Source organism: Camellia sinensis, chromosome 11 (assembly GCF_055761805.1).
Source record: "Camellia sinensis isolate YWXY chromosome 11, ASM5576180v1, whole genome shotgun sequence".
Classification (NCBI taxonomy): Eukaryota; Viridiplantae; Streptophyta; class Magnoliopsida; order Ericales; family Theaceae; genus Camellia; species Camellia sinensis.
Window position 1 is genome coordinate 51,453,188 of NC_138971.1, and position 14,184 is coordinate 51,467,371.

The following is a 14,184-nucleotide window of genomic DNA, read 5'->3' on the forward strand; positions in this document are numbered from 1 at the left end:
TTTGAAAAGCGCTTTGGAATTTGCTACTCGCAAGTAGGCTAAATACGGATTTCAACGAGTTTTCCCAACTTAGACAATCCAACCTTCACCCACAGGCAACCAAACAGTTTATCACATAAGCATCTAGCCACATGGTAAGCATGCTGTCATGATAACACTCACACGCATGCGGGATGCTAAAGCATAAATACTTACATCGTATTCCGTGCCAAAACAATAAACTAGTTAGCAAACATGCATGTCCTAGCTCATGTTAAATTGCCTAATGCAACACATACAGGATGCAATCGAAGTAGGCTCAGCTAACCTAAGCATGGCATATGGTCCTAAATGATGCCAAATCATGAGGATGGTCATAGCTACACATGCTAGAGGTCAATATGCTCAAGGCTTACAAGCCAAAACACAAAGAGACGACACCAACAAAGCAAGCATGACTGAAATAGATGGTCAACAAACCTCAAGCATAATAAAATAATGCCAAAACCTTCATGGAACTAGGCCAACACATGCAAGAATTATGGCCTAAACACAAGGCGCATTTCTAGGCCAAAAGGGGGGATGTAAAGCAAGTATATTAAGCATGCAAAAAGCCACAAATCCGACTAAAAATAGAGATTACAAATGACCTAAAAACACACAAAAACCTCTGAAAAAGGGCTAAAACCAATTAAGCATGCATGTTACCCTTTAAGCCAAAATGCAAGGAAATAAAACAATGAAGGGAGAGGGGTGTCCCTCCCCTATGCAAGACTTCAAACCACCTTCCTTACCACTAAAAATCCACTGGTTTTTAGTGGTGAGGAGACCAAAACACTTAAGCAAATAAGGCCTTACCAAGGAGGCAACAAAAAAGGCCAAATGGGGCCTAAGAGGGTGAGTTTGAACTCAAACCACTAAAAACCCTTAATGAAAGTTCTAGAGCATGAAAATATAAGCCTTTTTTATGTTATGCACAAAAACTAAATCAGCAAGAAAGATAGGTAAAAGACTAGTGCAAGTTTGGGGAAACTAAAGCAAGATGCTCACCCTTGAAGCACACCTCAAGAACAACCAATGCAGCCCTCTTCTTCTGATCAAAAATAGCCCCAAAACTCAAGAATCAACCCTCAAAGTCCCTCAATCTCGGAGCAAGGTGTAATAGTGTGTGTATTAGTGCAAAAGTAAGGTAAAATCACACTTTTAGGCCAAGAAACACACACAAGGGAGGAGAGAGAGGGAAATATAGAGAGAGGGTGTATCTATATGTGTAAGCCCTGGTTTTGCCTTCAAAGTTTCTAACCTAGAACAAGGAGAAGGCTCCTCCTCTTATAGAAGTCCCTCTTGCAAAGCTTATACAACAAGCTTGCTTAGAGGGAGATCCCTCCATACACGTGTATGGAAGGCAGCAGAGTTGGCACCAGCTATCACAGCTGGCACAAAATATCTACATAAAGTAGATGAACAGTAGTCGGCTGCCCAAAAATGACATTTTGGCAAAAAAGAATGCCGACCGGCAACAAATAGTGCCGACCGGAAATATAAATTGCCGGTGGCAGCAAAAACCAGCCGGTGGCCTTTGGCCATGGCTGGTGGTGTGTGGGGATGCCTCACAAGGCATTCCCTGCCCTTCCAAGGCAAAACACAAGTGTTTGGTGCAAAACCAGACACTAAACGGTCGAATTCGGAGATCCTGAGGCAAGGCGCGTAGCCGAGACCTCCGGGAACTCCAAACGAACACAAACATGGGTGATCACCGGGTGTTCAAACGGTGACGTCCAAGTCTTGAGGACGGTAAAAAATGGGGTGTCTACACACCTATGGTACACTCTTAAAAGTGCATTCGGTATGCCTTTTCAAAACTACACTACAATAATTGATAACAAAAACACAATAGTCAAATAACTTTTTCACCATAATAGTATGTAATATTTTAATATTCATAACATTATCATATTAGTTTATTATATAACCATAATAATTTGTAGTTAATACTTTTTTTTATGGTGCATCCCTTCGTAACATAATTATAATTATTTGTATTAACACTATAAAAACTCTTAACAATTCTACAAAATATTATACCTATATCTTAGCAATCCCACCAACTTAGTAGGCTAGGAACCCCTAAAACCCCACTAAAATATAGGCCGTTTAGATATAATATTTTACCTCATTCTCGTTTGACTGACTCTAACTATCTTTTTTAAAAATAACCATATACCCCTCACATGGTTTTAAGTTAATTTGTAACACTTGCACCATTAATTTTACTTGCAAAAAATAGTTGAACAATATGTAACTGACATAAATGTATTTTTTTTAGTATCATTATCTCACACTTTGGAGCATCTCCAACTGTGTATCAATTATTTCACTAAATTTGAGTAAAAAATGAGTAATTGCTCTATCTGATATCCAACTTTCCAACGGAGCATTGTGGGCTGTCATCAAAACATCGGTCAACTAAGAGGATGAGGGGGCGGAAGTCCGGCTGGTCGACCGACCGGTGTAATCTGAAAATTCTTTTTCCCTTCATTTTCAACTAAGCGAAAGGTTGAGTGGACATCCGCTCGGTCGTCTGGTGCCCAAAAACAACGGCTCTGAACAGCGAAATGCTAAAAGGTCCAGAAGTCCTCAATTTGGTGAAACATTTTTGATATTCTCGATTTGATATGTATTTGATGAAAGCGTTGGAGCAGGAAAAGAGACAACTTTTTATCAAATTTAAATTTAATGATAAATTTAATACATCATTAGAGATGGTCTTATATGAGTGTTTAGTAATTTTTTTCATGAATTATTTAATAATTCTAGCATTGCATTTTGTCCACTATGAACCGGACACACCAAGGACTAGAGACCAAAGTTTTAGAGCAAGGATCCTCTCCTTGGATCTTCTCCTTGGCTTCCTACTTGGTGGGCCATTGGGCCCACTTTTGGCTCTAATTTTGATGATCCGAACAATTTACATTTTAAGATTTGTCATGTATATCATACATGTAAAATATCAGGTCGATCGGATATTGAAAACCATGTAAACGAAAGTTTTATTGAACAATAAAATTGTTTATTAAATATTTTTTAATAGACGATTTTTAGTTCTTTCGATATTCAATCAACTTGATTTTTTACAGGTATGATATATATGACAAATCCTAAAATGTAAACAATTTAAATCATTAAAATTAAATCCAAAAGTGGGCCCACTAACCTACCAAATGCAGAGGTAAGGAGAGGATCCAAAGAGAGGATCCTTGCTCAGAGTTTCTACCCCAAGAAGACAAAATGGCCATCCACTGATGACTTGACTTGGACATAAATGTATTCTTATTTACATATTTTAATAATTTTTAATTATATACATTATATTATAATAATAATAATTATAACTAAGTGCTCATGACTTGAGACTTTTCAAAACAATCAAGTCTTCTTATACAGTTTATAAAACTCTAATCTTCCAACACTGGCATCAAAATTACATTCCACACTAAAAAGCTATGGGCACAACCTCTAGTGCTCTTGTGATGTTATTTGCTCTTTTTTTCATTGAAAGACTTGAGTTCATTTGTAGTAGTACAAATTCAAATGTGAGTTGCATAGTGAGTGAGCGAGAAGCACTGATGAAATTCAAAGGAAATCTCACAGATTCTGCAAACCGTTTATCCTCGTGGGTCGGAAAGGACTGTTACACGTGGAAGGGAGTTGGTTGTCGCAATAAAACAGGCCATGTTGTGAAGCTTGATTTGCATAATCCAATTCATGATCCAATTTATGATCCAAATTTTGAAATGAACAAATTGGGTGGTCAGATAAGTCCTTCCTTACTCGATTTAAATCATTTGCATTACCTAGACTTGAGCATGAATTCATTTTATGGTCCGCTGCCATCATCACTCGGAAGACTATCATATTTGAGAGTGTTAGATACTGGAGATAATCAATTGAATGGGAGCATTCCAATAAGTCTTGGACAACTTTCAAAACTAAAATATCTAGATTTGTCAAAAAATGCATTTGTTGGCACCGTATTTGAACTTCACTTTGCCAAACTCAAGAGTTTAAATGAATTGTACTTGCATTCAAATTCATTAGTTTTGAATGTGACCTCCCAATGGGTTCCTCCCTTTCAACTCCAAGTCATACAATTGGCATCCATCAAAGTAGGACCCCAATTTCCTCAATGGCTCAAAACTCAAAAAAATGTTACAGAGTTAGACATGTCTAATGCAAGCATCTCAGCTGTCATTCCTGATTGGTTTGACAGTATTTATTGTGGCCTTACAAACTTGAATCTTTCCAACAACCAGTTCAAAGGAAAAGTGCCAATATTTCAAAAATGGCTAACACTGCTTCCTTCAGATGTTTACAACTTGCTTTCAGGACCTATTACTAAGAGTGATAATGCAACGATGAGGTTGACAATTCTTCTTCTCTCGAATAACCATTTGACTGGTGTCATTCCAGTGTCTTTGTGCAAGGCAAAGAATATAGCTCTTATTGATTTCTCAAACAATCAATTATCAGGAAAAATTCCTCCTTGCTTGGGGCAGTTGGATCGGTTGTCGGTGCTAGATTTGACGAATAATAGTCTATATGGTGAAATTCCAAGTTCATTGGGTTCCTTACAATTTCTCAATTCCTTGCACTTGCGTAAAAATAAGTTTTATGGGAAGCTTCCTTTGTCCTTACAGAATTTGACACTTCTTTTCACCATTGATCTAGGTGAAAATTTGTTCACCGATAATATCCCTCCATGGATTGGATATAACCGAACAAATCTTAAATTTCTCAATCTTCAATCAAATAATTTTTATGGTGATATTCCTTCACAACTCTGTCATCTCCAAAATTTGCAATTGTTGAACTTGGCACAAAATAACATAACGGGAAATATCCCTCGTTGTTTTGGCAACTTCACTGCCATGGCTGCACTAGATCGCGGGTACATTTTCAATCCAACTCTCTATTATCATGTTGGAGCAAATTATGAAGAGAACATTTTGGATGCAATGAAAGGAAGAGAACTGGAATACACCAAGACACTCAAATTTCTCGTCTCCATGGACCTTTCGAACAATGGCATTGTTGGAGAGATTCCGGAAGAGTTAATGGATCTTTTTGGGTTGCTGAACTTGAATTTATCTGGAAATCATCTAAAAGGAAGGATCCCTAATAATATTGGCAATTTGACACAATTGGAATCTCTTGATTTGTCTCGAAACAAACTTTCTGGTCCCATTCCTCCAAGTATGTCTAGTTTAAGCTACCTAAGTCATTTGAACATGTCATTCAATAATTTATTAGGGCGAATACCAACAGGAAATCAACTTCAAACTCTCGACGATCCTTCCATTTATAGAGGCAACAATGGCCTTTGTGGTGCACCACTAAATAGCTGCATCGATGATAAACCATATGATGGTGATCACAAATATGCTGATGAGAGTAAAGATGCAGATGAAATTGATTTTTTGTGGTTCTACACTGGCATTGGACCTGGTTTCTTGGTTGGCTTCTTGGGGGTCTGTGGCACTTTGAATTTCAAGAAATCTTGGAGGTATGCATACTTCCAATTCATCGAAAACAACTACAATTGGATATCAATAAGCATAGCAATCAAGTTCGCTCAGCTGAGGAGGAAGTTCAACAAAGTCAAATTTGGAGGATGAATTTATCACCCAATTGGTTCGTCTCTCTCTCTCTCTCTCTCTCTCTCTCTCTCTCTCTCATCATGTACCTATATTACCTCTCTATCTTGTCATGATTGCAATGTGTGCTTCAAATCAACATCTTCATAACCCATTATTTATCTTGCATGAATCTTTCGAATTTTTTTCAATTCCTTACCGTCATTAACATAACAATGCTATTCATGTGAATGATTTTTGGAACATCACGACTTGAAGAATGACGATTCATATTTTGAAGTGGAGGTAGTGATATTTCCAGATTATCATCAAAACATGTCTTATATTCAAGATCATATAGCAAAGTACAGATTAAATTCCACCAAATTTCTTTACCAAAAGCGCCAAAATTCTTCGTCACATGCTTAAAAACATTGAAACAAATGCTGGTTTGTTGCTATATAGTTCAAATAATGTAAATACATTTCTCAATTTTTTTTTTCAGAAGTCATTTGTTGCTTTATTTCAGAGAAACCATGTTAACATCCACTAATATGCTTGTTATATGCTTTGCTGTCATTAAAGGGTATTGTATTTAGCTGGAGAAAGGACCTTCAGAGGAAAGCAACATTGAGATCATGTTATGTATTTTCTTGAGTTGTTGGAAAGAGACAAGTTTGAATAATTCTATAGTTCTAGTATATATGTTGGTGGGGTTTGATGTTTTTGTGCCTTTTGTAAAATATTCTAAAGTAAGTCTTTCCTTAAATAAATGATTTGTGAAATATCGTATTGTCCAGAATATGTTATAGACTGTGTTTTGCATACATATGTGTTCTCTTTTTATTGGTGAATTCTATGATTTTTGCCAATTGAGGCCATAGATTCTAGTTTAAATTTTGAGAATTGAGCAAAATGATCCAACAATGATATACATATAGTAATGGTATCACCAAGAAAAACCTTATCAAAACAAAGAGCTATTGTGCAACAGTCAAATTCACATATAACTTCTAGTTTCAAAAAATAAAAAAATAAAAAAAAATAAATAAATAAATCACTTATAAGTTCAACTATTCATGTTTTTCTTCACATTGTCGTAATCTTTACTTGTGTCAAAGCTTTTAATGATTTAGGAGAAGTATAGAACATCAAAATATACAAGTATGTTTCTCAACTTGCACTACTTTTTATTTAATTTGTTAATGTTTAATCCTTGCCAAAGACTTTTGTGTGCGTGTGGGTGTGTGTGTGTGTTTTGCTCTCTATCTATTTGTGTCTGTTGAGTTTTAACCAATTTACAAGAGTTTGTAGTTGGCTTTTTTAATAACTTTTTGTTGATTTTTTTTCATCTTTAATGATTTTTTTGTTTTTTTTTTTTTAAATTAGAAAGTGTTACACTCTTGAATTCTACTCGACAAGAGAAATTAGAAAAGATCAAAAAAAAAAAAAAAATTGAAAATTTTGAAAAAAAAAAAATTCCAAAAAGGATTTAAAAAAAATAAAAAACAGTTGACTTTTTTTGTCTTTAGGATTTTTTTTATTTTTTTCACTTTTTAGATTCATCTACACAAGACAAACCTAAAAAGTTAAAAAAAATGGACATAATTTAGAAGGAAAAAAAATCTCTAAAATTTAAAATATATATATATATATATATATTCCTTTTTTAGGTGAATGCCATACATTAATACAAGCCAAAGCAATAAAACTGTGAATGTAACCAAAATATTTTAAGTTTCCATATATGCAGATGCAAATACAGATGATTAGCTCCTAACTAAAAATTGATTTCAGCAGTCCATACAATGACCCAAAGGGGATCTAAATCAATTATCACAATTTCAATAGGCATCAGCCAATCCCACACACCATACCAACAATTAGCATAAAGAAAAGGAAGATGCTATGATGTTCACCCTTAAAATGATGCATATGGTATACTTTTGTGCCATTTTAGTCTCTATATTTTCAAATTACTCAATTTTAACCTTGAATTTTATATTTTGCCTCTTTTTGTCGCAATTGAAAATGGTAGTTAAGTTTTTTGACGGAAATTAGCCATGTGCATGTCTCATGCCTTATTTTAAAGGGTAAAATTGTAAATTTAAAATTTTGTACATTATTTAGCCAACTCAATGAGTTAACTCACTCAAATAAACACACATATGGATCTCAATTGTGGAAGAGAAGAGATGGTTTTTGTTTAACAGATGGTTCGATCGAGAAAAAGTAAAGGGGGTTCGTTCAATGGTGGGGCCCAGTTAGGGTAAGGCCGTGAGATTCGACTGGTGTCCATTACTGAGATTTCATCTTTCTCATCATCACCTCGTTATCTCTGTTGCTGCTATTAACCATTTTGAACAATAGAATTGATCCAAGTTTTTCTTCCTGAAAATAAATAAAAACTCAACCAAGTTCTTTATGGAATTGTTTGTAAATTTTCTTATATTACTTTGAAAAAGGTCTTTTTGTCAATGGTGTTTTGCTAAGATATTATGGAATTGATTCAATGTGAATATATTAGAGATTACTGATGTAATTTGTCCAATAAAAAAAGACAAGTGCCGTTTGTCACTAGTAATCTTAGAAGTTTCAGATAAATATTATGATCTAGTTAGGGGGGAGGGGGGGAAACGCAACTAATATAGGTAACGTAAACAAAAAAATAATTACTAATAAAACATACATTTTAATATAAAGATATAATAATAATTTTTTTTTATCTATATGATTAATGAATGGCCAATAATACTACATTTTTTTTTTTAATGAGATTTAGTTTACCATCTCATGGTCATGATTGCATTGCTTAAGTTGGTTCCATCACTAGTGACAATTTCAAGGTAATTGTGAAAAATGAGATGGTAAAAAATGTGATCATGTAAATGAATGACTTTGCCTAGTGGCAAAAAGGATAGACCTTAAAAATGAACTGTAAATCCAAACATATTGAGTTTGACTCTCAGTAGTGTTTCACAGACTTAACCGATACATATGATTTACAGGCAATTTTAAGAATTCGAGATTTACTTACTCTGAAGAGTGGGTCCAATGTAGCTTTCATGATTGCATTGGTTAAGTTGGTTCCATCACCCCCCATTGTGTAATTATCCTTTTTTTCCTTATTAGTCATAGAGATTCGAGAGTATGAGAGAAATAAGTGGGGAAACTGTTCATATAGGAACCATAATTAAGCAAGTTTCCAATTAAAAAATCTTCCCACACAAGCAAAAGTTGAAAACCACCATCTAAGGACATTTTCAACCCCTATAGTTTGAGAAGTGATTATTTTTTTAATTTTTTATGAAAAGTAAAAAAAGTGATGTAATAATTTATAGTGACTTTTTAATTATATTAGTCTAATGTCAAACAAGGTTTATCAAATTGAAATTCGAATAAAAATCTTGCAAAACACCTCTCCACTCATTAACTCAAATATATATGAAATTGAGTTTTACCCATTTTTTTAACCCAAATTAAAGAAGACTTAAATATATACTCGAATTTTTTCAAGATCATTTTATAATTTTGAAATTTACCACTCTGCCATTACTGAAATTTTACTCAAATTACGTTCAAACCCAAGTTTATCCACTGGAATGTCATATCAAATCAAACTTAGATTTTTAATTAAGGCCTATTTTGGGAACATGGGTTAAAAGCCAAAAATTAGCTTTTAACCCATTTTTGGTCACATCACCTCTCACATAAAACAGTAAAAAAAAGTTTAAAAAGTCAAAAAATTAGCTTTTAACCATCTTTCCAAAACACGGCTAAATTTGTAGCAATACTACATCCACACAATTTCTTCCCCTCACAATCTCCTTAATGAGGTGACAAAAACAAAATGCATGTAAAGAGAGTTTTGATGAAATATTTGAATGTAGGTCAAATTTTGCTTGTCACATCATTTGGGGGGAGGGTTGGGGGGAGGGAATTATGTGGATGAATAATTTTTCTTAAATTTGAGTGAAGATATAAGGGCCGAAGATGGCTTAACAAACTTTTTAAAATCTGGCCTGAATTAAGTTGAAATAAGCTTAAATTATTTTACAATAGGCCTACATAGGCTTAGTTTATTGGTTTTGTCGTAATGCTTGGTTGGTTGACTTATTGTCTAGGGCAAATTATACCAGTAATCCCTATATTTTATTTCTTGTGTTATTTTGGTCCCTACACTTTCAATTGGCTCAATTTTGACCATTCATTTTAAATTTTGTGTCAATTTAGTCCAATTGATAATATTGTTAGTGTTTTTTAAAGAAAATTATCACTAAATTGGTTGAGGTTAACTCACTAAGTTGAGTAAGTTTATAATTTTACTCTTTAAAATATGACACATAACAGGTGAGTGCATATTTTCTATAAATAAATAAAAAATACTGAGAGTTCAAATCAATTGGACCAAATTAAGACAAAGTCATAAATTCAGGGTTAGAATCGAACCAACACTACAACAAAATGCACTTTCGGCGACCAAAACTGGCGACTAAAAAAAATTTAGTCGCTAAAGTTGTGGAATTGGCGACCAAAAATTTTTTTAGTTGGCAAAAGTAAAATATTTAGCTACTAATTTTTTTTTAGTTGGGGTATATTGGTTAATGGCTACTTAAAAAAAAAATTAGTCGCTAAAAATGCCAAAATCGGCGACAAAAAAGAATTTTAGTCGCCGTATATTGAGTTTTGGCTACTAAAACCGTTTAGTCACCGAATGGAAAATAAAAAATTATTTTTTACTTTTGCTGACCAAAATTTTGGTAGCCAAAAGTTTATTTTCAGCGAAAAAAAAGAATGTTAGTCACTGTATATTGATTTTTGGCTATTAAAACCGTTTAGTCGCCGAATGAAAAATAAAAAATTATTTTTTACTTTTGGCAACCAAAATTTTGGTAGCCAAAAGCTTATTTTCAACAATAAAAAAAAATGTTAGTCGCCGTATATTGATTTTTGACTACGAAAACCGTTTAGTTGCCAAATGAAAAATAAAAAATTATTTTTTACTTTTGGCGACCAAAATTTTGATAGCCAAAAGTTTATTTTCAGCAACAAAAAAGAATGTTAGTCGCCATATACTGATTTTTTGGCTACTAAAACCGTTTAGTCTACGAATGAAAAATAATAAATTATTTTTTATCTTTAGCAACCAAAATTTTGGTCGCCAAAAGTTTATTTTCAGTGACAAAAAAAATTTTAGTCGCCAAAGAACTAAAATTTTTGGAGCGACACAATTCAAATATTTTGGAAGGATTTATAAAATATATTCAGCGACTAAAAAATTTTCTGCCGCCAATAAGCATCTATATAAAATAATTTTAGCTCTCACTCTTCTCTCTCATTTAGGAATGGCAACGGGACGGAGTGAGGCCGGGGAATACACTCCTCGTCCCCGATCCCCGATCCCCGAACTTGATAAATTCCCTGTCCCCACCCCCGCCCCCACCCCCAATCCTCGGCGGGAACCCATCGCCCGCCCCCGCCCCCGCCTCCGATCAGGGATCGGTTATCCCTAACCCTGAAAAATCCCCGAATTATATCAATTTTTTTTTATCTGTAAACATCCTATTTAAATATATTTGTCAACATATTTTCAAATTAAAAAATCTATAAACATCCTATTCAAACATATTTGTCAACATATTTTCAAATTAAAAAATCTATTTACATCCTATTCAAACATATTTGTCAACATATTTTCAAATTAAAAAATCTGTAAACACCAAAATAGCATCTGTCAATATATCTTATTCAATAACTTTGTCCAGCGGAATAGCATCCTATTCAAATCAATATATCCTAAACAACAAAATAGCATCTGTCAATATATCCTATTCAATAGCTCTATCCAGCAGAATAGCATCCTATTCAAATCAATATATCCTAAACAACAAAATTGTATCTGTCCAGCAGCCCACACACAAAGAAAAATTCAACAAGTTGCAAAGATAATAATTAGTCCCAAGCATAGCCCGCAAGGGATAGGCTACCCAAAAAATAAAATTTAAAAAAAAAAACAAAAAAACAAATCCATTGCAATATAAAAAAATTAAATCCATTGTGGGAAAAGACAAAAAAAAAAAAAAAAATGTTTCTCCAATACTCATACAACTATACAACAACTTTCATCATCTCCTTCAACTTGAATTCTTGTTAAATAACAAAAGAAAAAAAACAAATAATCAATACTAATAATAAGACGTAAAAAATGTTAACAATTAAAACAAAAAAGATGACAACTTACACAAAAGTGACACACGACTCATTCGAGTCGATCTCATCATCATCATATATAGTCGCATATCCCACCGATTCCAATGTTGAATTTTCTAAAAAGTAAAGAATATAAATTTAGTATTGAAATTATTCCATGGTAATATAAAAGTGAAATAATAATATGTAGATTGGATGAAATAATAATATGAGTACCATTCATCTCTGCACCCACCAACTTTGTGCACACATTAATGCTTCTAATGTGTTTGGATGAAGTCTACTACGATGTGGACTCACCAACCTTCCACTAGTACTAAATGCTGACTCAGAAGCAACAATGGATACAGGAATGGCTAAAATATCCCTAACTATTTCCTGCAAGGTTGGATACTTTGGTCCATTGGCTTTCCACCAATTCAAAACATCAAAACCTGAAGTTCTTGGCAAAACATCATCTTCTAGATAATGGTCCAACTCTGGTCTTACATTCTTCATTTTTTTACTTCTCTTTCTACTAATAATCAAATCAAATTCTGAAAGGGTCTCTGTAACAATTTCTGGATGAATAGAAGAATCACCAACAACATCGGTCTCCATACCAACTCGGTGCTGATACTCTTGCAACAAATCATAACAAATCTGACGAACCCTATTAACTTCATCTTCAGCTTTGTCTCCATAAAGTTTTTCAAAATAAAACTCCAATACACTCATCTTATACCTAGGATCAAGTACAACAGCAACTCCAATATCACCATGCATCACTAGCCAATGTTTATCAAAATTTTCCACCATTTTTGATGCCATTGTTCTAATCACTTCAATTTCACAAGTGAGCCGTTGAGACAGTGTCATCCTAATCTCACATAAAGCTGGGAAACAAACATTGGCTATGGGATACTTAGTACCAGAAAATAACTCTGTGATACAAAAAAATATCTTAAACCTCCCACTAATCTCTCTAGCAAACTCCCATTCTTGCTCACTTTGCACGGTCTTATATTGGGGCTCTCTAATTTTCAACTGAGAAAAAACATCCTTATATAATAAGGTAATTTGAAGCATCAAGTAGGTTAAATTCCACCTAGTCGCACAATCAAGTCCTAATTTCTTAGTATGTGGATTACACAATTGATTGACTGTTTCTTCAAATTTTTCTTGTCTTTTTAGTGTTGTTGTCCAATAAACTACACTCTCTCGAATTTTCTCCACGCCCACTCGTATGACATCCAATCCATCTTTCACTATCAAATTCAAAATATGCGCACAACAACGCATATAAAACAAAGTACCACCCAACAAAAGGGATGTATTACTCAATTTATCCATCAACATGTAATCATGGCATCATTTGTGGAGCAATTATCAACAGTAACAGTAGAGATTTTTCTATCAATAATCCAGTCCATCATACACTCAAGCAAAATATCACAAAGAACTTCTTTTGTGTGGACATGGAACATAAATAAACCTAAAATATGATATTCATGAACAAGTATTAATAACATGCAAATTGAACTGAATAAGATAGAACTTTTACATGATTTGCAAACTTACAAATATATATATCTCAAAATGCGACTTTGCAATGTCCATGAATCATCAATAAAGTGTGCGGTGACAGTCATGAATCCTTTCTTTTGATTGCTAGCAGTCCACATATCAGTTGTGATTGCCACCCTACTTTTATTATGCTTCACCAAACTCAATGTCTTCACCCTCTCTTAATCATAAATCTTTAAAATATCACTCTTTATCGTATTTCGAGAAGGCACTTTAAACAATGGTTGAAGTGCTGCTGAATATCGTTTAAAACCAACATGATCTACAATAGAGAGGGGATATTCATGCAATATTATGACATGTGACAACTCTTTCCTAGCAAAATCTTGATAAGAAATATAAGAATTCATTTTTGGACTCTACTAAAATTGTTTGTTAAAACTTTTTGCCTCATGTCCATCACTTTTTTCCTAGTACAACTCTTATGGTGATCATGCAAATGCCTAGTTCCATTTTTTGAATCACCTCCAAGATGTTTATTACAATAATTATATATCTTGCCTTCCACACCCCATTGACTTGTTTCTTAAAGTGTTCCCACACAACACTAGGTTTTCTTTTAGTTCCTCCACAACACTAGGTTTTCTATTTCTTCCTCCACAAATATTAGACTCTTCTTCTAAATCAATAACATTTTGATTAGAGGGGCGTGACGGTGAGTTCGTAGGTGAGTTGGTAGCTGGCGATGATTGTTGTGACGCGTCACTCTCAAATGGTACTTGAGAGTTAACTGGTACTTCAGAGTTAATTGGTGCATGAGAGTTAACATCTGACATTTTTAACCTTTATAAAAATA

At 33.8% G+C, this 14,184-nt stretch overlaps 1 protein-coding gene across 1 annotated transcript; it reads left to right on the forward strand.

The window, feature by feature from the left end:
• Nucleotides 1-3,482: 3,482 nt before the first annotated feature.
• Nucleotides 3,483-5,654, forward strand: LOC145802326 (receptor-like protein EIX2). Its single transcript, XM_082895021.1, has one exon. The coding sequence runs from the start codon at nucleotides 3,483-3,485 to the stop codon at nucleotides 5,652-5,654; it is 2,172 nt and encodes a 723-aa protein (XP_082751147.1).
• Nucleotides 5,655-14,184: the final 8,530 nt, after the last annotated feature.

Coding starts and splice junctions, on each gene's coding strand:
- LOC145802326 (XM_082895021.1), top strand. CDS start 3,483: ATGGGCACAACCTCTAGTGCTCTTGTGATGTTATTTGCTCTTTTTTTC.